At 39.1% G+C, this 21,699-nt stretch overlaps 3 protein-coding genes across 15 annotated transcripts; 1 reads left to right on the forward strand and 2 right to left on the reverse strand.

The window, feature by feature from the left end:
• Window positions 1-137: 137 nt before the first annotated feature.
• On the reverse strand, window positions 138-2,333 carry Nurf-38 (Inorganic pyrophosphatase Nurf-38). 2 transcript variants are annotated; one of them, XM_066294686.1, is made up of 8 exons: window positions 2,109-2,333; window positions 1,871-1,986; window positions 1,545-1,815; window positions 796-1,013; window positions 681-739; window positions 522-631; window positions 398-474; window positions 138-327 (listed from the first exon to the last, which is right to left on the reverse strand). In XM_066294686.1, exons 1-7 carry the CDS (start codon window positions 2,296-2,298, stop codon window positions 413-415), a joined length of 1,026 nt encoding a protein of 341 aa, XP_066150783.1. In that variant the 5' UTR covers window positions 2,299-2,333; the 3' UTR covers window positions 138-327; window positions 398-412. The 2 variants fall into 2 exon arrangements, with proteins under 2 accessions (XP_066150783.1, XP_066150784.1); XM_066294687.1 differs by lacking the exon at window positions 398-474 and having other exon boundaries at window positions 2,109-2,332.
• A 183-nt stretch (window positions 2,334-2,516) lies between these two features.
• LOC136345940 (dual specificity mitogen-activated protein kinase kinase 7-like) lies at window positions 2,517-8,241 on the forward strand. Of its 2 annotated transcripts, none has more exons than XM_066294668.1 (10): window positions 2,517-2,781; window positions 3,548-3,807; window positions 3,858-4,082; window positions 4,140-4,319; window positions 4,375-4,595; window positions 4,647-4,793; window positions 5,437-5,788; window positions 5,841-6,036; window positions 6,141-6,207; window positions 6,802-6,941. In XM_066294668.1, exons 1-9 carry the CDS (start codon window positions 2,646-2,648, stop codon window positions 6,167-6,169), a joined length of 1,746 nt encoding a protein of 581 aa, XP_066150765.1. In that variant the 5' UTR covers window positions 2,517-2,645; the 3' UTR covers window positions 6,170-6,207; window positions 6,802-6,941. The 2 variants fall into 2 exon arrangements, with proteins under 2 accessions (XP_066150765.1, XP_066150764.1); XM_066294667.1 differs by lacking the exon at window positions 6,141-6,207 and adding an exon at window positions 7,043-8,241 and having other exon boundaries at window positions 2,519-2,781; window positions 6,802-6,988.
• Window positions 8,242-8,247: 6 nt separating this feature from the next.
• Sec16 (Secretory 16) lies at window positions 8,248-21,577 on the reverse strand. Of its 11 annotated transcripts, none has more exons than XR_010733226.1 (25): window positions 21,353-21,577; window positions 20,894-20,997; window positions 19,467-19,667; window positions 19,172-19,343; window positions 18,687-19,118; window positions 18,332-18,631; window positions 17,464-18,193; window positions 17,259-17,410; window positions 16,924-17,204; window positions 16,664-16,872; window positions 16,111-16,197; window positions 15,256-15,652; window positions 14,959-15,199; window positions 14,734-14,903; window positions 14,345-14,680; window positions 14,019-14,294; window positions 13,650-13,875; window positions 13,233-13,378; window positions 12,842-12,868; window positions 9,659-9,880; window positions 9,320-9,602; window positions 9,073-9,266; window positions 8,967-9,015; window positions 8,737-8,835; window positions 8,248-8,474 (listed from the first exon to the last, which is right to left on the reverse strand). XR_010733226.1 is itself a non-coding variant. In XM_066294652.1 (25 exons), the coding sequence occupies exons 2-24, from the start codon at window positions 20,987-20,989 to the stop codon at window positions 8,764-8,766; spliced, it is 5,190 nt and encodes a 1,729-aa protein (XP_066150749.1). In that variant the 5' UTR covers window positions 20,990-20,997; window positions 21,353-21,577; the 3' UTR covers window positions 8,248-8,474; window positions 8,737-8,763. The 11 variants fall into 11 exon arrangements, 10 of the variants coding, with proteins under 10 accessions (XP_066150749.1, XP_066150752.1, XP_066150744.1 ...); XM_066294652.1 differs by lacking the exon at window positions 8,967-9,015 and having other exon boundaries at window positions 13,650-13,794; window positions 13,855-13,875; XM_066294655.1 differs by lacking the exon at window positions 8,967-9,015 and having other exon boundaries at window positions 9,320-9,403; window positions 9,500-9,602.
• Window positions 21,578-21,699: the final 122 nt, after the last annotated feature.

A 21,699-nucleotide genomic window follows, 5' to 3' on the forward strand; every position in this document is an offset into this window, starting at 1 on the left:
TTAGGAATTTTCCGAAAGAATTGTATTGTTGGTTGCTTTACGGGGGTTCTTGATACTTCACTAGACGGCTCCACCTAGAACAAGGAGGAAGTCACAACATAAAGAATCTCTTCGACCAAAATCAAAACACTTTCAAAGACTATTTTAATATATGTATATACATATATATGTATATATATATATATATTAATTTATTAACATCCACGTAAAAAATGAAACCTGTGACACATTAAAAGCTTAATGATATCTTGTTGCTGACCCCCTAAATGCTGCTGAACTGCACTAACATCTTGACTCACTTCAGATGGACATAATGCCATTTATCGACTGAAACAAAAAGAATTCAGGTTAAAAGGAATGGTTTTATATGGGTTGGGAATTAGTGAGTTTTACTAACCAGGAAAATTAAGATTTAGAGTCTGCAACGGCAGCTAACTTGGTTAATCGAACTAGTCACATAATAAACCTTATCAACTGAAATTACGTTCTCAAAAACTATTCATTTTGGTAGAGGAGCTTACCTATGGGGTCCAGGGTTTGGGCATCCGTGAGCTCTGGGGTTTTGTTGACATAATCCTGGGCTTCAGTAGAGGGAATCTTATACGAATTTCCTTCCAAGGTTGTATTAGTGCTGAAATATTTGTACAACAAAAAAAATTTAAGCTTGATCATCGCCTTACCACACGATCCCTTTTCCATCCACTTCTTTGCTCACCAAAGCTTTCCAAAATCCATGAACCTATATAGAAAAAAAAACAATAAGTTTCGTTCAATTTAAAACAAAGAATTCAGTACTTCATCAATGATTTTATGCGCAAATGCAGCCGGTTTGGCATCTCCATTGAAAGCAAACTGATTCACAGGTTTTCCATCAGGAATTTTGTAGATTTTAAACCACTCAACTGAGGCCTTAAGCAGACCTGGGAAGTGCTTTTCCACATCTGCCACATCATTAATTTGATCAGCAGAGGGGTCGTTTACATCGATGGCGATTAATTTCCAGTCAGTTTCACCTGGAAAACTTTGAAAGTAAAGACAAACTTAGAGGAATAATGAGTTAAAAATGGGGAATAATAATACAGAAAAAAATGTGTAGGAGGACTTAGGAAATATTCTAATTTTTTTCTGGGAACCTGCTGTTAATTATTTTCAACTTGAATGGTCATAGTACATTACCACACCTCTCAACAGAACTGCTATAATAGTTTTAAATACTCCTGAGAAAGTAAAAAGTTGCAATCACCTATTAGACCACCATAACCTTGATGATTTCTTTAGGATTGACCCTGTAAAGTTAGTCCTTATTTTATCTTGACAACAATAATTATAGACTAGAAACTGTATTATTATTCCTGAATTGTCATTTCCACATTAAAAAGTTTAAAACTTAGTACATTAATGTAATACACTCAAATTGATTACATACTTGAGGAAAGTACATGTCAATCTCCAATACATAAAACTCATCAGTTAAGATAATAATACATGACGCAACATTATAATAAAATTAATCACACCTTAATCCTCAAATCTCCCCTGCTTACCCTCATCAATCAAAGCAATAGTGCCCAATATCTTGACCTGCAAAACTTCCCCCCTTTTAGCCACTCTATACCCAATCTCAATGACATCAATGGGATCATTATCTCCTTTGCATCCAGTGCCATCATCTAAATGTTCAGGGTTTTCCCAAGTCTGCGGTAGGGCTCCATAATTCCAGATATAACCGTGGTGGGGAAAACAATTAGACACAAACCTAGGCTTGCCTTTTTTCATGTCTTGTTTAATGGGGTTTAAAACTTCTTTTAAGGTGATCTAAATACTGACTACTTTAGCCTATAATTTCAATGCTTATAGAGAAAAAACAGACCTCCATTTTAGCATTGGTCCATCGGGGAATCTCCACTACCATGTTAAAGACTTTTTTATCCCAGTCGACAACTAATGGGATGTCATGCAGAGGAGAGATGGGGCCATTTTCATCTTCTGTTTAGGCAAAAAAATGATAATCTTCAGTAAAATTAAGGGAGATATTGTTCATATATGACTGGGTAAAGTTCAAGGTACCGCTGATAACCAATACATTAATGGGTCAAGTCACAACTTACCTATATAAATCCTGTAATCTGCAGTGTATTGAGAGCCCCTTTCAACTATGGAATAGGGCATGTTTGAATAGCTGCGTTGAAATGCAGAAAACCGTTGAACTGATACCAGGCGCCTACCCCGGTTAACTTTAATTGACAGATTTTTACTCAAACACTGAGTAAACACGTGTGAAATTTTTCTCGAGAGCATCGTGCGCCATCTGGTGTTGGTCGATACAGTATAATTATGATGATCCTCATAGGTATACATATGACTCAATCTAACCTTATTACAAAAAAATTTCTATTGAAAATATTTTTGTCCTTCTCTATTTCATATCTGCAAACAAAGAAAAACTAGAGTAACGTAAATTGAGCAAAATTCCTCGTTCACTGTCAGTCAAATTTGACATGAGAATTAGCAATTTACAAATGTCATTCTGTTTTAACTTCCAAGTTTTGCCATAGTTATGTCAAAAAAAATTAAATTTCAATTTTTGGCCCAAAAATTGTGATTAAATAATAAAAAAGTCAGGAATTTGTGCCCCCAAAAAAGCGATGTCCAGTACTCAGCAGAGAATCGATGGATTGCTAGACAGATTAAGCAGGGAACGGTCGCCAAAGAGTCCTCCCATGAATGCCCCGATTTCTTCGACGGGAGGGTTGCCTCCCCCAAGGCCTTCATTACCTCCACGTAAGAACATTAAATTATAATTAAACTGTTCTATATTGACCTGGTCAGTCCAATTTTAATGAAATATCCACAATTGTTACTTTTGGGGCGGTGGTAGAGGGGCCTCATAACTCAAGCAACTAAAGCCTTCTGTGTTTAATTCAAGTTGATTTGTTCCTTTGGATTTAATTCAGCTCTGTTGATTGTTAGATAGTATGCTTGTTATGTCTGTGGAGAATTGTTGGGGTTTTAAGTATGATATATTCATATAACAAACTAGTTAGTAAAACAAATGCAACTTTGTCATTTTAACATAGTTATTATTGTAATAAGACTTCAATCAATTTTACCATTTGAGAGGATTAAGGTCTCTGCATTTAATTAACTTAAGCATCTCAAATACCAGTTTCATTGGGCCCTATTAGGTCCCATTAGTTTTGTTCATTGCAACTCAATGAAAATTCAGACAAATCGACAATGTTAAGTATATTGAGCCTCCAAGCAGGTCTTACAAGCATGATTGCACCATGTACTTTTTGTTTCATCTTGATTAAATCTTTAAACATATTATGACTTATGTCTCATTTTAGTTTATTTTTTTGTTTATTTAACTAAATTACACAGAAACCCTAAACTTTTTTTTAAATTAACCTCTGTTTTGGTTTATAACTACTAGAGAACTATTCAAATATCAGTATCATATTAAAATAAACTAAAATAATCTTACTAATCCATGAGATTCCCAGGTTCACTTTAAAGTAAATAAAATGTTTTACCACTTTTGCAGTTGGTTTAAAAAGCAACAATAGCAGTCCTACAATGCCTAGACCTAATCACCTTATTTTTGGCCCCCGAAATAATGACAATGCTGAAACTGAAAGAAGGCTGAGGGAAATAATGAAAATAAGTGGCAACCTAACAATTGATGGAATTTTATACAAAACTGACATCCAAGACATGGAACACATTGAAGAGCTGGGTTATGGGACTTGTGGGCATGTGGTTAAAATGCAACATAAGCCTAGTGGAAAAATTATAGCTGTCAAGGTAGATTGCTCTTAGAGTTGGAAAAAATTACTATTTGTGGAATATTGTAGCAAATGAGACGTTCTGGCAACAGCGATGAGACTAAACGCATTATAATGGACATTGAAGTGGTTTTAAAATCAGATTGCAGATACATTGTAAAGTGTCTTGGGTGTTTCATCACTGAAGCCGAGGTGTGGATTTGCATGGAGCTTATGGATACTTGCTTTGATAAGCTGCTGAAAAGACTTAATCAACCAGTTCCTGAAGATGTTTTAGGGAAAGTTAGTGTAGCTGTAAGTTTAATTCTATAAGTCACTACTTCTTTTTTGCAAAAATGATTACTCTTTTAGACCGTAGAAGCACTTGCTTACCTAAAAGATCAACACAATGTAATACATAGAGATGTAAAGCCTTCAAATATTCTACTGAATATGAGGGGCAATGTTAAACTCTGTGATTTTGGAATTAGTGGTAGGTTAGTGGATTCGATGGCGAATTCCAGGAGTGCGGGCTGTGCGGCCTACATGGCGGTACGTTGATAAAGAGATTTCTAGCTCTTTTAAAATTTTTTTTGTTACGCCTTAGCCGGAGCGCATCGAACCAGACCCTCAAAACCAAAACTATGACGTCCGGGCCGACGTTTGGTCGCTGGGAATTACCCTGGTGGAGCTGGCCACTGGCGTGTTCCCTTACCAAGACTGTAAGACTGACTTTGAAGTGCTTACCAAAGTAATTGGGACTGATCCGCCCTCACTGCCTCTAGACAAGCACTTTTCTCCTGAGTTCCGGGACTTTGTAGCCTGCTGGTGAGATTTGCCTGAAATTGATTTGTTACCGATAATTTAATGAAACAATAGTTTAACCAAGGACAAGAAGCAGCGGCCCAAGTATACGAAATTGAAGAACCACATGTTCATCAAGAGGTACCAAGTGACGGAGGTGAACGTGGGAGAGTGGTACGTAACGGCGCTGCAGCGGGTCAGCAGCGATAGGGCGGCGGCGAGGTACGTTGCATGGTTAGTTTCGCTTTTTTTCTTAATTTGATTTACTCTACTCACCCCGTTTCTAATCGGTTTGGTGACGAGTTTGATTTTGAAGCGCGTCGATGCGAGGATTTCCGTTCGTTTTCTGTACAAGTAGCATTTTGATTATTTAGGATTGATGTGGGTGACGTCAGAGAGAATGCCGCCCCCGCGGTGCATTAGATTGCGTTTTGTTGTGCTCGTCCTCCCCTGCACCACTGTAGGTTTGTATGCATTTTTTGTGGTTTTGTTTTGGGAAAGTCCATGATCTTTGATAGAAAAGTGTGGGATCGTTGACTTTCTCTGAGTGATTAAACCGAAGGGTTCAGCATGGGGTTTCTGTGTTTTAAACTTATTCATTTTTCTTGTTTGTTATTCCCACTCCCAACTAGCGAAATAGTTTTGCAAAGGTCCTACGGGATGACGCTGCGAAGGCTTTTTTTGTAAAAATTATTGTTAGAATTCTTCAATTTTCAACATTCTTCACACATACACACGAACGAGCCTTTAACTCCCTCTTCTAACCATATTAATAAATTAATACATTGTTTCACCATATTATAAACTGTATTTACTGGAAAAATGACCTTATCATGAAATCTCGAAAATTTTCTCCTCCCATTAGACACAAAGAGAGCCTTATTACGATGCAACAAAAGCCACCACCGGCACATCCCACGGTAAACGGCACCAACTCCGCCCTTTTCGAGCAACCTAGACCCACTTTTGACCATCACTTTCAACCTAGAGCAACCCCGGTGACGCATTTTTCGAGGTTGGACGCGTATCAATCCAAACCCCCACCAATTCATAACCCTACCAACAGGAGTTTTTCTCCCCTGCAAGTGTATCAAAATCATATAGCTGCGATGCAGCAGCGTAATATTTACGGAGGAGGAACCAAGGGGAGTCCTGTGGGGCTGTGCTCGCCGATGCCACATAGGAAGTTCGCCAATTCCGGACCTTCTTCTTTACCTGTAAGGCAGTGAATAATTTTAATGACACATTTTGTGTAATTTGCCCGAGTAGGAGACTCGGAGCGTGAGTGAAACGAGGTGGAAATCGCCGGTGGGATCGCCTTTGCCACTGAGAACCAACTTTCCGGTAGAAGAACCCCAGTGCATCAGCGGGAATACTAGCCCGATTATCTTACAGCGGTTTTACCACCAGCAGAAGCAGAAGGAACTGCTGAAGGAGGTCGAGGAGAGTGCGAAAAATGATCCTTGTAAGTGGGTCTTCTTTTTGAAAAGGTTATTGAGTGGAAAACCTTAACAGAGAAACAAAAACAACACTGTAACTGTGTCGACTTTGACAGTATTTCTCTTCTAGCCTTTTATCCTTGGAGAAGAAAACATTAGACTCTCTAGAAAAATTAGTCGTTATGTAGAGTACAAAAGTAAGGAGAAAAGTGTGGATTACTAATCTATAAATCGTTCAGTGGGAGGATCATTTGATTGTTATGCAAAAAACTCTTATCACGAACTTGGGGTTCCTTGCTTAAAACCTATAAAAGATTTCAAGAATTAAGATATTGCACTTCAGCCCTAATCGCTGTTGTTTTATGCCTCAAACGAGCCTAATGGGAGTGTTCAGCTTTCAGTTGTGGGGTTTTATACCACTTTTGGTGGTTTTAATCAGTTAAATTTACAAAGTTGCGATATGTAACATAAAACTCATGGTTGGCCTAAGCGAAGGTGATACCCAAGAAATTGCAGGCCAGTCATTAGTTGTTTTTTTACACATTTCGCACTAAATAGATTTATGAATTAATCTCTTACGTTCTTGATTTTTTTTTTGCTTCTTCGACCTCAATCCAACAAGACACGGTTAATGGAGCCCCATAAACGTTGTGCTTTATTAAATTATCCGTGGTGTAAGACCCCATTTGAGGCGGATTTGGATTTGTCAGCTTGGCGCATTGAGACTCATCTCATCATCTAAATGCTATGAAAAGTATCGCGTTACTCAATTTTGTTACTGTTTTTGCCAGGTAAGAAACGCATCGCGTCATACATCAAACTTCAATTGGCCGGAAGCGGGCACTCCAGCCGCCATCAAAGTCCGGAGCCACCTCCCCGCCTTCATCGCGGCCTCAGCGCGGAAGGCCAAAGCCCCCTCGCATTGCGCAGAGCCTTTTTGGAAACGCATACGCCTAATTCGCCCAGTTTATCCAGAAGGTCATAATGAAAACCTACCTTCCCGGTGGTCAAACTTAAAATTAACATTTACAGGTATATACAACCGACGCCTCCAGTGCCACCTCCGCGACGCCTTACTGAAAGCGCCTCGGTGCCTGGTTCCCCTCAACATTTAAGAGCCCGTTTTCACTACACTCCGGAACCACAACGGCGGATATTTCAAACCAACGATGTGTCATAACGAAGCGTTTCGAGCGCGGCGTGCGCCCCTTTAGTCAGAATTTGTTTCGGATTGTTTGATAAGTGAAATTCCTCATTTCGGGACCTAGCAACGGAATTTTTAATCAAAATTCCGAAGCAAGTGCAAAAAAGGAAATCAGGCGAGTTTTTTTTTTGAGTAAACAGTCATCTTTCGAGATGAAAAAAACTGTTTGATAAAAAAAAGCGATCGATTTAGCTCGTTATGACAAATTATTCTCCACTTTAAACCACAACAATTAACTGTGCCTATTTCGCAATCCTGTAGCTAATTATTGTACAAAATACGCGCATCGTGTTATTTCCAAAATCAAGTGCTTGGTGCTTTACCATGGAGAACTTTATAATTATTTTATTCTCGTGGATTAAACCGGCAAAATTCCAATTTTCGAGTGTTTATATGCCGGTTTGATGGAGCGATTGTTGCATTGGCGGTGAGCATTTTTTTCTTTTTATTATGTCTGTGTTACATTTCTCTCACGAGGGAAATAGTCATGTACTAGTCTTTTATCCGTCGTCAGGATATTATTAGAACGTATTATTAATTAAGTAGTTTTTTTTTTAATTCGAGCCCTTAAGGGATTTACTTGACCCACTGAAGAATCCCCGGAACACGATTTAAATTATTGCTCAAATAAGCTTCTGCGGCTTCTTCAAGGGTCTGATCATCTTTGGTCGGAATTCGAGACTTTTTAAAGCTTTTGCATTCCGGCACGTAATCAATTTATCCTAATGTGATTTGTTTATCGACAAAACCACAGGACTTAAATAGAATTTTAAGTGAAAGTTACAACTAAATTGACTGATATTTATTTTAACGTTTTAAAATTTAATCAATGGCAATATGTAATTTTTCGAGCCTAAAGAGACCACATTGGAGTGCAGGAGACACCAATTTCTCCGCATTGTGTACATAACGTCTTTTATTGTGAATATATATAAGTATGTATATTTAAGATGCCATACCTGAGATATTTAGACGTTTACGATGTAATTGAAGCGCACTTACAAATAAAGGTCTATTTTAAAGCAAACTTACGTTTTGATTAACTTAATATCCCTCGCATAATATAATTTTTATTTTCATTACTCTACGTATATTTTTTACAGTATGTATAGATTAATAAAACTTGACTATAATAATCACAAATAACGAATAAAAAAACCCTAGCGCAGTCGCATTGCCTCTATCCTTAAACTGGAAAAAGACCTAAAAAAATGTCACCGCAACCTCGAATTAAATAGCCGGACTAGCATCTTATTTTGTCTGAAAAAAAGAGTTTTATTAGTTTTTATATCCCTTTTAAAAGAGCAGACAAAGGATAATTGGTCCGAATTGCCATCGAACTGTTAGGGGCGTCTACAGTGTTCTAAAAACAATGCAGATGTTAAGACTAAAAACTCAATTTGAAGTTCTAAAGTTCGGACCAATTAAACTGCTAAACTATAGGGTCTAAAAGAACCTTAACCCAAGGAAGCTTAAAGCGGCAATGAAGATGAACGCATGCACAGGATGAGAAAACGTTTACCTGCCCGTAAAGCCAAAACTTCAATCGTTACCTCCTTGATTCGCTCATGTAAGATGCGACCTCTCTGGAAAGCGAGCTGGTCGAACTCCATCTAGATATCTACCATAACCACAATAAACTTTGCGTGAGAAGCTCAGCTATAGTGAGTTTTGAATTATGTAATTATTTAAATTTGGTCATGCACCAACGCCACAGACATGCAGAACTTAACACTTAACAAACGCCCTTACTGTAAATATATTAGGAATGTCCTCAAGACGGGTTGTTAGCTTTCTTTTTCTAAGTACAGATTTATGTCAATGAAATAAAATGTGCCAATACGAAAAACAGCCTCACCTGTGACTCTCCTATAGGCGCCAGCGCCCCTCCAGGAGTCAGAAAGTCCACTGGAGCGTTGGAATTTGCCATTGGCTGTGGTATAAAGAAATTCATCTCAGTGGGAGCCATTATAGGCACTTGTTCCGGTGCCGGAACTGGCTCTGACTTGACTCCATTCTGCTTGAAAACGTCCACATAGGCGTTCTTTACATCTAAAAAATCACTCACATAAAAACAATATGAGGAAAAAAAAAATGTAATTTACTTCGATTCTTCTGCATTTTGAACATGTTAGACTGAGTAGGTTTCGCCGCCGGCATCGACTCCTCTTGACGCACCGGTGCAGTACCTAAATCAGGCAAAGACATAGGTCCTGCGTTCGCGCCTCCCATATGGTTGCTACCACTAAACCCAAAACTACCATGCGAGGAAACCACACTCGTACCTGGCATTTGAGTCATCTTTGGTGGCGGCTTAAATTCGTTGGCAGTGTCGTTCGGATCCGCATCCAAGTTTGTCCATTGCTTCTTGTTTTCATCCCAAACAATCTAAGAGCAAATTATACTATTTCATTTAGTCTCAACTCACACATCTCCGAACCTACTTTGGGGTTCTTATCGTCAGGTAACTTGATTTGGTTTTTGGGTTTCATGGAGAGCTTACTGAAGATGCCCCCGAACCATCCGGTGCTCTGATTGCTCTCCTGTTTTGGCGATTGAGCCTTCGGTTTCGCCTCCTGCTGCTTTTCGTGCGGCAGCGGCTCATCATCGAAAATGCTTTTGCCTTTCGCCTGATTGGGCAACGAGATCTGTTGCTGCTCACTCTCCTAAAAAAAACGCGGAGAAGGAGAACAAATTACTCGAGTTGTGCGGCAAAACAAACTAAGCGAAAATGAAGAGTGCGCTGTTAATAAAAGACTTTGAGGAATCTCAATTTGTAATGTTAAAATTCCTCGTAAGTTTTATACGGAGAAAAATGAGTTTGGGCAAAGCTTTTGTCTACCGTAAAACAAGCAAACTGAATAACAGACAATTACAATAAAACTACAGACAGAGTTTTTATTTTCTTTTTAAGATTTTATTATTAACGATAAACATACAAGCTTCAAAAACGCATGCTCGAAATTATGGTGTCACAAAATATAAAGCCACGCTCTAACATTTTACAATATACTCTTATATCTGTAAAATACAATTAATATAATTTACTGATTATCATCAATTTCTTCTTTTTTTAGTTGCTTAAACGAACCCTGGATAAGCAAGCTTGATTCACCTCCGACTTAAGTGGCAATGAGATCACGTAGTACATACAAATTATTGATTAAACATTCGTCATGCAAACAAAATTAATTACAAATTCACGGAGTGTTGAGAAAACTGCGAATTTTCCATAAAAATACTCAGAACTGCGTTTCATGAACGGTAGGTTCAGGAGTTCTGGGCCTCGGCCAAACAGCTTGCTATGACCGGAAGAAAATTAATACTCGTCTATGGTTCACTCAGGTGTTGTGCGTTTCATTTTTGAATTCAAATTACATCTCAAATATGAAAATTTTGACTTGAAGACCAATCCTTTAATTAAAAAGTGTCATAAAAAATTTAATCCAGAAGTCGGAACTTCTGATTGTAGTCTTTGGAACTCTGTACAACCTCTACCAGAAGCCTTAGAAGATTCAAGGTTGGTTAAACTGCGGCAATCAAAGAAAATGCTATTTAGACCCTTTAAAACTGAAAAAAATCCAAACGTTCGGGTCCGAAAAAAATAAAAACGAATTTGTAAAATTGCAGTGTCTCGTGAGTGGACTTGATTTGATATTCCTTCGTCTTTTCCACTCTTTACAGCAGGAATAAAACGATTTTTGTGCAGGCTCATTGCCCTAACGTACGTATCGATTAAAAGTTTACAAACTCCCCTCGTAACACGTGTCGTGTAGTATTCAGGTTCCACCTTTATTTTCTGTCTCAAGCGTGCGCAGCAGTGGCACGTATAGCCGTCCTTATTCTATCAATAGGCTTAGCAACTCTCTGCAAGCCACAATACAGGGGACGTTGTGATAGTAGACAAAGTGTATCATGTACTGAGTAGTCACATTTGAACTGTTTTGTGTAGAAAAATCTATTTCTCGAGTTCTGCATTCGCTAACGAATTTTCATTATTGAGAAAAACCTCATACTTTTATTTGTCTAATGAGATATAGTGTTTTGTGCGTTACTTCATTTCTCGCTAACCCATTTATTGGTAAAAGTCCTTTATTCGCAACAACGTGTAAACCAAATTTGTGCTCTTCCCATTGATTTTTCGAGTTTGTTGTTAAGTCGGAGTCCCCAAAAGAGGCACAAAAGAGAGCGATCTAACAATAATTTCGACCTAACACAAATAATGCAGCGACAATAAAAATTATTGGATTATTTCACGTAATGTGCTCCGTATTCCTATGTACAGGGTTCGCAATTTGTGTTTTGAAGTCTTGAATAAAAGACGCAGCACTTAGAATTAGCGTCAAAAAATAGAAGTAGTTTAGGCCGCAATTTTCACGTCGAGATATTCGAGGCTTGCCTACAGTTTCTCTCCCACACATTGCTGCTATTTCTCCTAATAATGTGCTTCCTTTAGACTTATACCTATTTTAGTTAGATATATTATATTTTAGCTATTTTTTAAACATGTAACAATAACAATTTAACAGTTTTATTACCGACTGCGTGGCAATTGCAAATTTCTCAGACTCATCTGGTACTCAAGGCGCCGGAAAAATGATCTTGAAGATCCCAGACAATACCAGTGCATAAAAATACGTCTACGTTGCATGTCAAAATATGTGTCGTTGTAAGCTGAACAACACTTATTCGAATATTTACTTAATTAACACTAAATCTCAGATCAAGAATAACAATTGCAAATGCAAAGAAGTGGAATTTGTGAGCTTCTCCAAACTTTTTTGAAATGGTGAACACAATGATTTCATATTGATCCGAAACTCTTATATGGGCTGATCAATGTCAAAAGTCCTGGCAGGTCCGTACTCTCTCAGTTTTGGTGGGGAGCACCCTAACGGTTTCTTGTGCAATTTGCTATTCTCCGAATTGTTCCTCGTTCTGGGCCCAATGGGCACGTCAATGGGGTAAGTCCCTCCGAAGACTAGAGTCTTGTAAACCACCTTATCGGGCGTCTTGTCGGATTTATGGAAAAAGCTGTGTCTGATATTGTTGAAGACGCCTTTTGAATACTTTCTCGACCATACATCCACCGCGCCAGGCAAGGAATCTCTAGCATTGAAGTCTTCAGCGGATATAGACACTTTGCTTTTGCGGTCAACGTATTTCACGGTGGTATTTTTGAACTCGGCTATATCCAACGACTTGAATTTCATTAACTTCCCTTTACGATCAGCACACTTTAGGTCGAAAGTCTGGTAACTTTCGTTGGAGACTATCTTCACGCTATCATTCTTCAGCAGCAACAGCTTCTCCTCAGACACAGACTTGCTGGCCTTTTTCCTGCGGAACAGCACCTCTGCCTCGCTGTCCGAACTATCCCTGGACGACATTCGTTCGAAAAACCCGGTGCTATCGTTAGAAAGCGGTGTCGAGAAGCGATTTTTGTCTAGTTTAAGTGGTTGCATCTCTAACGCTTCGCCATGCAGGAGGTTAGAAGAAATTGCGAGCGAGCGAGAAGTATTGTTGGGACTGGGCGAGTCCCGCTTCAGCGCCGAGCGCTTACGCAAGGAAATCGTAGTGGGGGGCAAGGCAAAAGTAGCTGAGCACTGTTTAGCGGTACTACTTACTTCGGCCGGGTCTTTGTCTACCTTCTGCTGCGTCCACGAATGGCCCCACAGAAAATGAGCAAGTTAGAAATCGCATATTTGGCAAGGATTGTAATAAATCTACTTCAGGGTCACTTTTCGTCACTTCGTGTCACATTTGATAATTAAAAAAAAATAACTATCGATTTAAGCCATCGACGTCGACACTGACAGAGACACCACGTGGTTTTTCTATGGTTCCAAATTCCAAAATTGAGCCCATTTTTAGCAATAATCCATTCCCGAAGTCGATTTATTACAAGATTAACCCGTTCATGTATCAGGAAATTTACACACTATACACACAACTTAACGGGCACAAAATTCATCAAATATCTGGGCAAAACGCACTAAATAATCAAATAAAACTCACCTTTATTTGATTGTTTGAATTCTCGTAGAAACCGCTGGATTGATCTTGATTAAGGGGCACTTCTTGACCATACTGACCGGTCGGTTCCGGATTCCAGGGCTGTTGTCCCGGCCAGTAGTTCTGGGGTTCTGGATAAACACTTTGGGCTAAATGCGTATAAAAAATTAACCAGATAAGTTTAAAACAGATGGACGTGCTTTGCAGCCTAAACACACAGTTATTAAAGAGTAATTAAGCGAATAGTTATTATACACTGCCAAGGCTGAAGTGATTATGTTACATTAGAGCATTGAAAGCGCCTCAGGTCGCAAATAAGGATGTTTTTATGGTGTGACGTCACAAATAATATTCTACTCAAATATCAAAGAATGCGCAACAAAAATTGGATAAAAACAATTATTACAACAAAAATCTTACCGTTCAACAATGGTTGGGCCTCCTGCCCTTGAAACCCCTGTTGTTCGTTCGTCCAAACGGAAGGCTGTTCCTGATATTGCAGCTGCTGTTGCTGGTCATATTGTTGCTGTTCCTGCTGCCAAACGTCGTGACTCTCGTCGTATTCCTGCAGTGTATTTTCAGTCGAAACTATCAATTGTAGAGCTTCGCAGTTGTGAGTGTTTACCTGTTGGGCTAGCCTTCCGGCCTAATAAAAAAGACGTATTATACAGGGTGCGCCTGTGAAATAGACCAAAGTATATCATCGTGTATATCTAAAGAAAAGACTCCAATTTGCCTGTACTACTACAAGTACAAATATTAGAATCTGAACACTGAGAAACTACACACCTGACAGTCAGCTTGAACAGCTCGAAGAGCTTTCAACCAGGAATTATCGGGCCTGCTAGATTCCAAGGCGGTCCCAAATTCCAGTTCATCGTCCTGATCATCCACCGGATCGCAAAACTTCAATTTATCCGCCAAATTGCACACTCTATCCAATAAAACCGGTGATACTACCAGGGGATTGCTCACAATTCGACCGGCAAGCTGTTCCAGGTACCGCAACGACCTTTGCAGTAGCCCGAAATCCGCAAGTCTCGTCGATAACAGAAATTTATAAAACTGAAATTATAAAATCAATCTTCTTCTGAATCTGGAGAACTGGACCTTACCTGGAACTCTGAAATGCTAAAGTCCTGATCGTTCAAACTGCAAGCAAATTCGTAAATTTCCGTCATGTGAATGGCCTCGTTGGTGATAAACTGCGGGAAAGGCTTTCGATGATCTGAGCCCAAAAGCACTAGTCTAGTATTGATATCCCCGTGCTTGCCGAACCCGGCTTCGGCCATCAAATAACAAAACTGGGCTGCATATAAACTTCCTCTGTTCAAGAGAGTGTCCCCTAGCTGAGTAATTGCTTTGCAGTTAAGTTCGGGTCTTTGACTGGAATTGGAGAGAATCATCGCCAAGTGAGGTCTCCAATCGCCCCATTTTTCATCGGATGCACACTAGAAAACAACCACTAAGTATACTTTTGAATGAAAAGATAAATTGAGCTTACAGTGACTACTGCAGGCATTTTCCCCGATAGCAGCTGATAGAGAGTTTGTAGAGGATCGTTCATGGTTAAACCGTTGGCGAACCGCATCATTACGTTAGCGTAAGTGCGCTTGTCCAATTTACTCGCTAGAAACAGGGCATGCCCCCATAGACCATGCTTCATGGCCCAATCTATCACAAAAACATCACATTCATAACTATTTCCAGTACTGTTTTGATCTGTTACCAAGAGCCTCTTGGCACGATCCATATAACAAAAACTCCCTAAACTTTCTAGTGACCTCCTCTTCCTTCAAAATAGACTGTGTACTTCCGTGCTCGGACTGCTGCAGATTCGACGTTTCAGAATTCTCATTTTTATCCCCAACGTTGCTGCTCGTGGTGGAAAGGGCCGATGGAGGCCTGGGAGCGGGCTCCGAAGGGCGATTTTTCAGAAGCAATTCCGCTATATCCGTTCCTACCACCATCTACATCAATCGAAATTAAGAATCTATTGCCATCAGGATTCGAGGAGAGGCCTCACCCCATTCTGTCTCAGAAGCAGAATCAATAGTTCCCACATGAGAATATACGAATCTACATCCGCAATGTCCCGATTACAGTTGGCGTCCCTAATTTTAGTGTCACAATATTCGATTATCTGCTTTTTGTGCGTGACGCCCTTAATTAGAGGTCCGGGAAAAGAGCTGAGCTCAATATAATCGGGGTCGTTTTCAAGGAAAGATTGCAAATTGCACACGTCCACTATGGCGTTCTGTCCATCCATGGGATAGTTAGGCAGGATGCGTATAAGATTTCCTGTACTAATCGAGGCTTTGAGGTGGGCAGTGGCGAATTTTGCAGGGGTCAGCCTTTGCACTTTTTGTTCTTCATAAAGCAAGGAATTATCGGTTTGGTCCAACGTTCTGTTATAGCTGATGCTGCAAAATAAATGTGTTTTGGTGGCGAAATTATGACACACAGACGATTGTTATGTTTAAAGTTATTGAAAACAGCAAAGCGTGCACTACCTCCCATCACCTATAAAATTGCCCTCCTATGTCTACACATACAAATATTGTAACTCAATTTTTGGCTCGTTAAAACCATGGCTCTATACCAGAAATATTTTCGTGAATTTTTTAAAGACATCAATTATACGGGTCAGAAAGAGAACACTTTAAAATTAGGATTTTAAAGAGCCAACAAATCTTCGCAAATGGTTATGTTAACACTTGATATGGAGATCTACGTTGTTGAAAAATTATTTATTGGTACCAAAAATTCTTTAAAAATATCCTACACCTAAAGGAACCATCACTACTGTAGTAAATTAATGAATGAATTATTGGTTCCTGCAAAGTTTTAGTGAAACAAGAGTTTGGATTAGAGGGCTCACCTAGAGTTATCGAGGCCGTAAAGGCCCGATATCGAATGAGCCTGTCCGTAGTAGTTTGACTGGCTATAAAAACTTTGTCTCGTATACCTAAACAATGCACAAGAAGGCGTAAATGATCACACACAGTGATATGAGGTGTAAACGAAACAAGCGCGGTGTTTTGGTTTGCGATATTAACGATGACGTACCATTGCTATTTGTCTACCAATGTCTGCCATTAAATACAAATTTAATTTGTCTTGTCATTGAATTATATTCCCTGTACAATATAAGAAAGCTTCGATAAACTGGAGAGATAACTCACCTATTAATTTATTTAAAGCCGACTTGTATATTGGTTTGCCTAAAATCAGGTTCGCATATTCACTTCTTTTATCAAATAAAATTGCCTACACCTGGGTAAAATAAATATTTACAAACACTTCTTCCAACTAACAATCGCCCGCAAAGCGTCATCACCCCTGCTCACAATCTGGCCATGGCAGACAAATAGCAACCAAAATGAATGAAAGAAAATAACAAAAACGAAGAATCTTTACACCATAACACTTACCTATCTTTGGCCAACTCATCGTTAGCGGAACTTCTGCCTGAATGAACAGAAGCTCGATCCTCTCCCGCGTAAGAAGGTGCAGTACTACCAGTTGCTTGCTGATAGTATTTGCGATACCATTCAGCGTACGCTTGTGGGTTAGTTCTGCGCAAATTTTCATAGTATTGGTATTGCTGGTAGTAAGGATTGTAGGGATCATAAGCAAAGTTCTGAAATTTTACTATAAATTAATAAAATATATTAAAGAAAAATTTTCGCACCTGATAAGGATTGTAAACGTCACGATGTTCTCTGGTTTTGTAGCGATCTCTATCTCTAGGTCTCCTATCCCTGTCTCCCTCCCTTCTCTCTCTATAGCTCTCATGTATGGAATCAGACCTGCTTGAGGGTCTACTAGATCTATTATCTGCCCCATATTCATCTCTATATCTGGTCTGATAATAGTAATCGCCTCTTCTGGATTCTCGGTAGTCTCTAGGATCGCGATCTTTTCGTCGCCGATCTTTTTCCTTTCGAAGACTGCTGTACTTTCTCTCATAATCTATAGAAAAGCTATTATATGAATGGTTGTTTTTAAGTGAAGCAGAAGTCGCACCTCGCTCTCTGTCTTCACGTCCTCGCCGTTCTTTGTCGCTGTAATAATCGGTGTCCTCTTCGTAGCGTCTGTCTCTGGGACGTCTGTTTCGGGAGTCTCGTTTGTCTCTATACGGATCCGGAGAGTATCTCTCAGTATTTCTGTTTCGATATCTTGAAAAGAAACAATACTTGAACTAACCCTAATTAAAAATTCTTGTACTCACCTATCTCTTTCGCCTCTCTCCCTCTCTCTAGATTTTCCCTTTTCAGCGGACCATTTATCTCTATTATTTCTCTGGTTCTTTCGTTCGCTCTCGCTTTCACTACTCTCCTGTCTGCTGTGTCTTCGCGGAGACAATTCCGGCAAACTGTTGTTTGAAGTGTGTCCATCTGTCAAGTTTTCTCCCACAGTTAAATTGCGCACTGCAATAGTCAAACTCGACACAGTTTCAGTTGTCTGGCCTTCAACAGCTTCACGCTGTTTTCCGCCTTTATGCTGTACAGTAGTTTGAGGCGTATCGGACGCATCTCCGCCCACTGAGGCACCTAAATCACTTCCGATTGTTTCAGACCTATTTGCTGGGATGCTTAAATTGGGAGCAGTTTGGCTGAGAATTGGAGGAGTATCGGCACCGATCGTAGCAGAACGTTGAGGTTGTGGACTATGATTTTGAGTTAGTTCCACCTCCGAATCGTTTTCCTCCACATTTTGTTGGCGCAACGACGTCTCTGGGGAGCTGGACTCGCCCGGCACCATACGGTGAAGGCCCTCTGGAGGACCACTCATGTCAAATTGTAAAGGGTTTTGGTTGGTGGCATCAGACGTGCTTTCGTTTTGGCCCAAGACCATTCTACTAAAACCAGGAAGAGGTTGTCCTCCACCTACTTCTGTTTGTCCCGGTACCATTCTCTGTAGACCTGGAGGAGGAAGTGTGTTGTTTCCTGCATCCATAGCTGCAAAATATTGTAAAAAATTACCATCAAATTTGAAAGTCGCTTTATTACAGTTTGGAAGACATAGACAGAATTGCATATATAGTTTTAGATTTGAAATTGAGACAAAGCTTTTACCCCAACTGCTTTAACACTTACTCTCATTTAGATCTGGTAAATTCCCTTCAGACAACTGTCCAGTTTCCAAGTATTGATTCCGGTCATTGATTGGCGCTTCATTGTTCTCGATTTGAGGCCACTGTTGATGACCAGTTTTGACTACTAGAGGATAATCAGGACGCTCAGAATTATCGGGAAGAGTTTCCAAGTTCACCACCTGATTGAAATTGGTAGCAGAAGAAGGCAGTCTCACGTCTGGAGACTTAAATTTATTCGAGGTCTTGCGCGATAGACCAGAGGCACGTTTGTAGGGATTCCTGGAATCATCTGAAGCACCACCTTTTAAGTGTCAATTTATTAATATAATGGTTTCCATAAGTTCGATTATTATCACCTTGTGGGGGCAGCAATAATGGTGGTGTTTGCACGGTTTTAGGTAAAGGTGGAGTGGGATTCACTCGTGGAGGTCTATTCTCTTCGTGTTTGGTAATTTCTTTATTTTCCATATGCAAAGTATACCCTGGAGGAGAAATTTCTTGTCCAGAGATCGGGGAATGGCTAATTGTGGAAGACCTTGACACTATATGACTTTTATCGCTCTCTGATGTGTGTAATACATCATCAGAAGATTCGATTGAAGGCTGCGATTCAGTGGACCATTGTGGAGTATCCAATTTTTTCCGATAACTTTTTGTTCCGTCAAACTTCCCCTTCATCCCCAAGTCCCCAATAGTCGGGAAAATATTCACATTAGAACCACTCTCCTCCACCTGCTGCTGTTCCATCACTGACCAATCCCAAGACTGGTCATTTGCAAAACTCTCACCTGTATACATTTTATCAATAAAGCTTCACATTGAGAACTGTTTTGGTACTTGCCAATACTCTGATTGGTAACAGATTGAGGCTGTTGGGAAACCACTGGCTGAGCGTTAGAATTGTCGTCGTCCCCCCAACCCCAGTTTCCCCACTCATTGGACGCTTGGTGTTGTTGATTAGGATAAAGATTGTTTTGATCATACTGTTGAGAGTAGTGAACGTTGCCGTATCCCTATAGACGCATTTCAATGGAGATAATAGATAATTTTTCTTGTGAAATGAAAAATAAGAAATTGTCTTCTCTTGGCACCTCTATTTGGAGACATGGTATAGTACAATTTAAGTCTGTTCTTACCTGTTGGTTGTAAGATGTCTGAGGATTCTGAGAAGTTGACGCTGTCTGCTCCTGCTGTCCATATTGCTGGTATTGTCCTGCGGAATTAGGCGTCTGGCTTAAGGGATAATTTTGCTGAGGTTGTTGCCAGTATGGCTGAGTTTGATTAAGTTCTGGTTTTGGAGGTTGCTGTTGAGGGGGTTGCCACGCCTGAGCCTGCCACTGTTGTATCATTTTGTTTTAAATCAAAATATATTTTTAGATTCAAAACATAAAATAAACAATTTAGCTTCAAATCACTATCTACAATATTAACACTAGTGCGACTTAAAATCGCCCTAACAAGCCCTTCCAGAAAAGTCCTCTTAACCTAAACCTGCTGATTTTTGGACATTACCACTCATCACAAAAACAAATTTCTTTAACAAATTAATTCACTCAAATTTCAGCAATGTCCTGCGACTCACCCCATCAGCGACCATGTCGTCTGGCGTAAGAATCACATTTAATTTCTAACATAGCAAAACCGAGGACTATCGATTTTCTCACGACACATACACACATACACATACTACTAATTTTCTCGGGAAAATCGATCGCTTTTTACATAATTCAACAAATTTAGGGCAAAAAGCAATGCTGTTGTGGTCCAAAGAATTATCAAACCATAATAGTGAAACATGGCCAGTCGGAACAGGAACAGAAAAATTTGTTCTGCGATTGGTTCATTGCTGACTTCAGCGATAGAGGCCCGCAAAGGGCCATAAATGCAGGAAAGGCTTTGAAAAACGATGCACACAAGTTCGATCTGACTTACACATTGGTATTGCAAGGAGCTAATAAAACTTTGGACGACATTTTCAATGAATTGGGTCAAAAGGGCATCCCCATTGTATAAATTTGGTGTCTCACAATGTTGAATAAAGTTGATACAATGATTATATGTGGGGAGGGAAAAATTAAGATTTAAAAGAGAATCCAAAAGTTTTTGTGGCATAGGTGGAATTAGCCAGTCATCCTTTATTGATTTCAAGTATGGTTTTAATAAATTATGTAAGCACAACTTACTCATTCTGTTTTTAAAATCTCTATTACTGCCTCAATACCACTTGTAACACACTTATAGTCTTTCCACAAATCCATATCTTGAGCAAATGAATACATCATAAAACAAAACATTATTTAGAGACAGACTGCAGTTAGAGAGCAATCACTTTTATACATCTAGACTTATAAATAGCTAGTTTAGCTTCAAATCTATATGATAAGCAAAAAAACAAACAACCACTGCCAAAAAGAATTTCAATTTGAAATCAATACTTATTATGTGAAATAATTCCTATTTTCAAAAACAGACTGTAAAAAGGATTAAAAGTTATAAAACCTGAAAATAGGACATTATTGTTCTATTTTCTTTTGTACCAGTTATAATTTAATTTTTGGCTTACCTCAGTATTGGAATGTTGAATTGGATTGAACACCTGAACAGGAGGATTCCCAGTTGAGGTTGGCCGAGAAGGGCCTCTTCTTTGAGCCCAAGACATTGTTTACACTAGAAGTAGGAAATGGTGGAAGATAAATAATCCTCAGTAGTAGATAAAATATTGAGATAATTGTTAAATAATCTTAATGATTTTCTCAGTATTGAAATTTAGCTGTAAAGGGCTTATGGTGATTTAAATATAATTATGTCAAAAACTGTAGAGATTGAGGGAGTTATAGAGCAAATATAAGCAGACCATATGTTTGATATGGAAGAGGTATAAGAGCATGATAGGTATATGCCAAGTCAACAAAGACATTTACATTAAGATGAATGTTTCCTATGCTAGGTGTGAATAGGTTACATGGGGCTTTAACACTGGTATTTTGGTACATCTCTGCATAATATTTTACGTAATACTTACCGTTTACTTAGAATGAACTATTCAATTTACCTAGCTGATCTCTTCCATTGCAGTGGTGACTACAAAACACAAAAGTTCCATGCACAATATTCTCTACAAAACCGGCAAAAACTTATCACAATTGAAGTAACAACATTTGGTAACCGAAAATGTATTAAATAATATCTACGAACATTAAATTTATTTCTATTTTAACAGATTTTTATAAAGGGAAATCTGTAGATTCCACTGCCATTACCATTCAATAAAATTCATGACATTTTCTTTCCGACAGACTGTCATGACAAGAACAATATTATATCCATCTTTGTTCACCAGATGCCAAACTTCGGCACTCTCTACGCATT

The sequence above is a fragment of the Euwallacea fornicatus genome, chromosome 21 (genome assembly GCF_040115645.1).
Source record: "Euwallacea fornicatus isolate EFF26 chromosome 21, ASM4011564v1, whole genome shotgun sequence".
Lineage (NCBI taxonomy): Eukaryota > Metazoa > Arthropoda > Insecta > Coleoptera > Curculionidae > Euwallacea > Euwallacea fornicatus.

Excerpts from the sequence above, each read along its gene's own strand:
- Nurf-38 (XM_066294686.1), bottom strand. The coding sequence starts at position 2,298 with ATGCTCTCGAGAAAAATTTCACACGTGTTTACTCAGTGTTTGAGTAAA. Across the intron at positions 1,816-1,870 it reads GGACCAATGCTAAAATGGAG|ATCACCTTAAAAGAAGTTTT; the intron begins GTCTGTTTTTTC and ends GTCAGTATTTAG. Across the intron at positions 475-521 it reads CCAAACCCTGGACCCCATAG|TTGATAAGGTTTATTATGTG; the intron begins GTAAGCTCCTCT and ends ACGTAATTTCAG.
- LOC136345940 (XM_066294667.1), top strand. The coding sequence starts at position 2,646 with ATGTCCAGTACTCAGCAGAGAATCGATGGATTGCTAGACAGATTAAGC. Across the intron at positions 4,794-5,436 it reads AGCGATAGGGCGGCGGCGAG|ACACAAAGAGAGCCTTATTA; the intron begins GTACGTTGCATG and ends TCCTCCCATTAG. Across the intron at positions 6,989-7,042 it reads TCGCCCAGTTTATCCAGAAG|GTATATACAACCGACGCCTC; the intron begins GTCATAATGAAA and ends TAACATTTACAG.
- Sec16 (XM_066294647.1), bottom strand. The coding sequence starts at position 20,989 with ATGTCTTGGGCTCAAAGAAGAGGCCCTTCTCGGCCAACCTCAACTGGG. Across the intron at positions 19,668-20,893 it reads TTCAACATTCCAATACTGAG|TGGCAGGCTCAGGCGTGGCA; the intron begins GTAAGCCAAAAA and ends ATGATACAACAG. Across the intron at positions 9,881-12,841 it reads TAGACAAAGACCCGGCCGAA|GAGAGTGAGCAGCAACAGAT; the intron begins GTAAGTAGTACC and ends CGTTTTTTTTAG.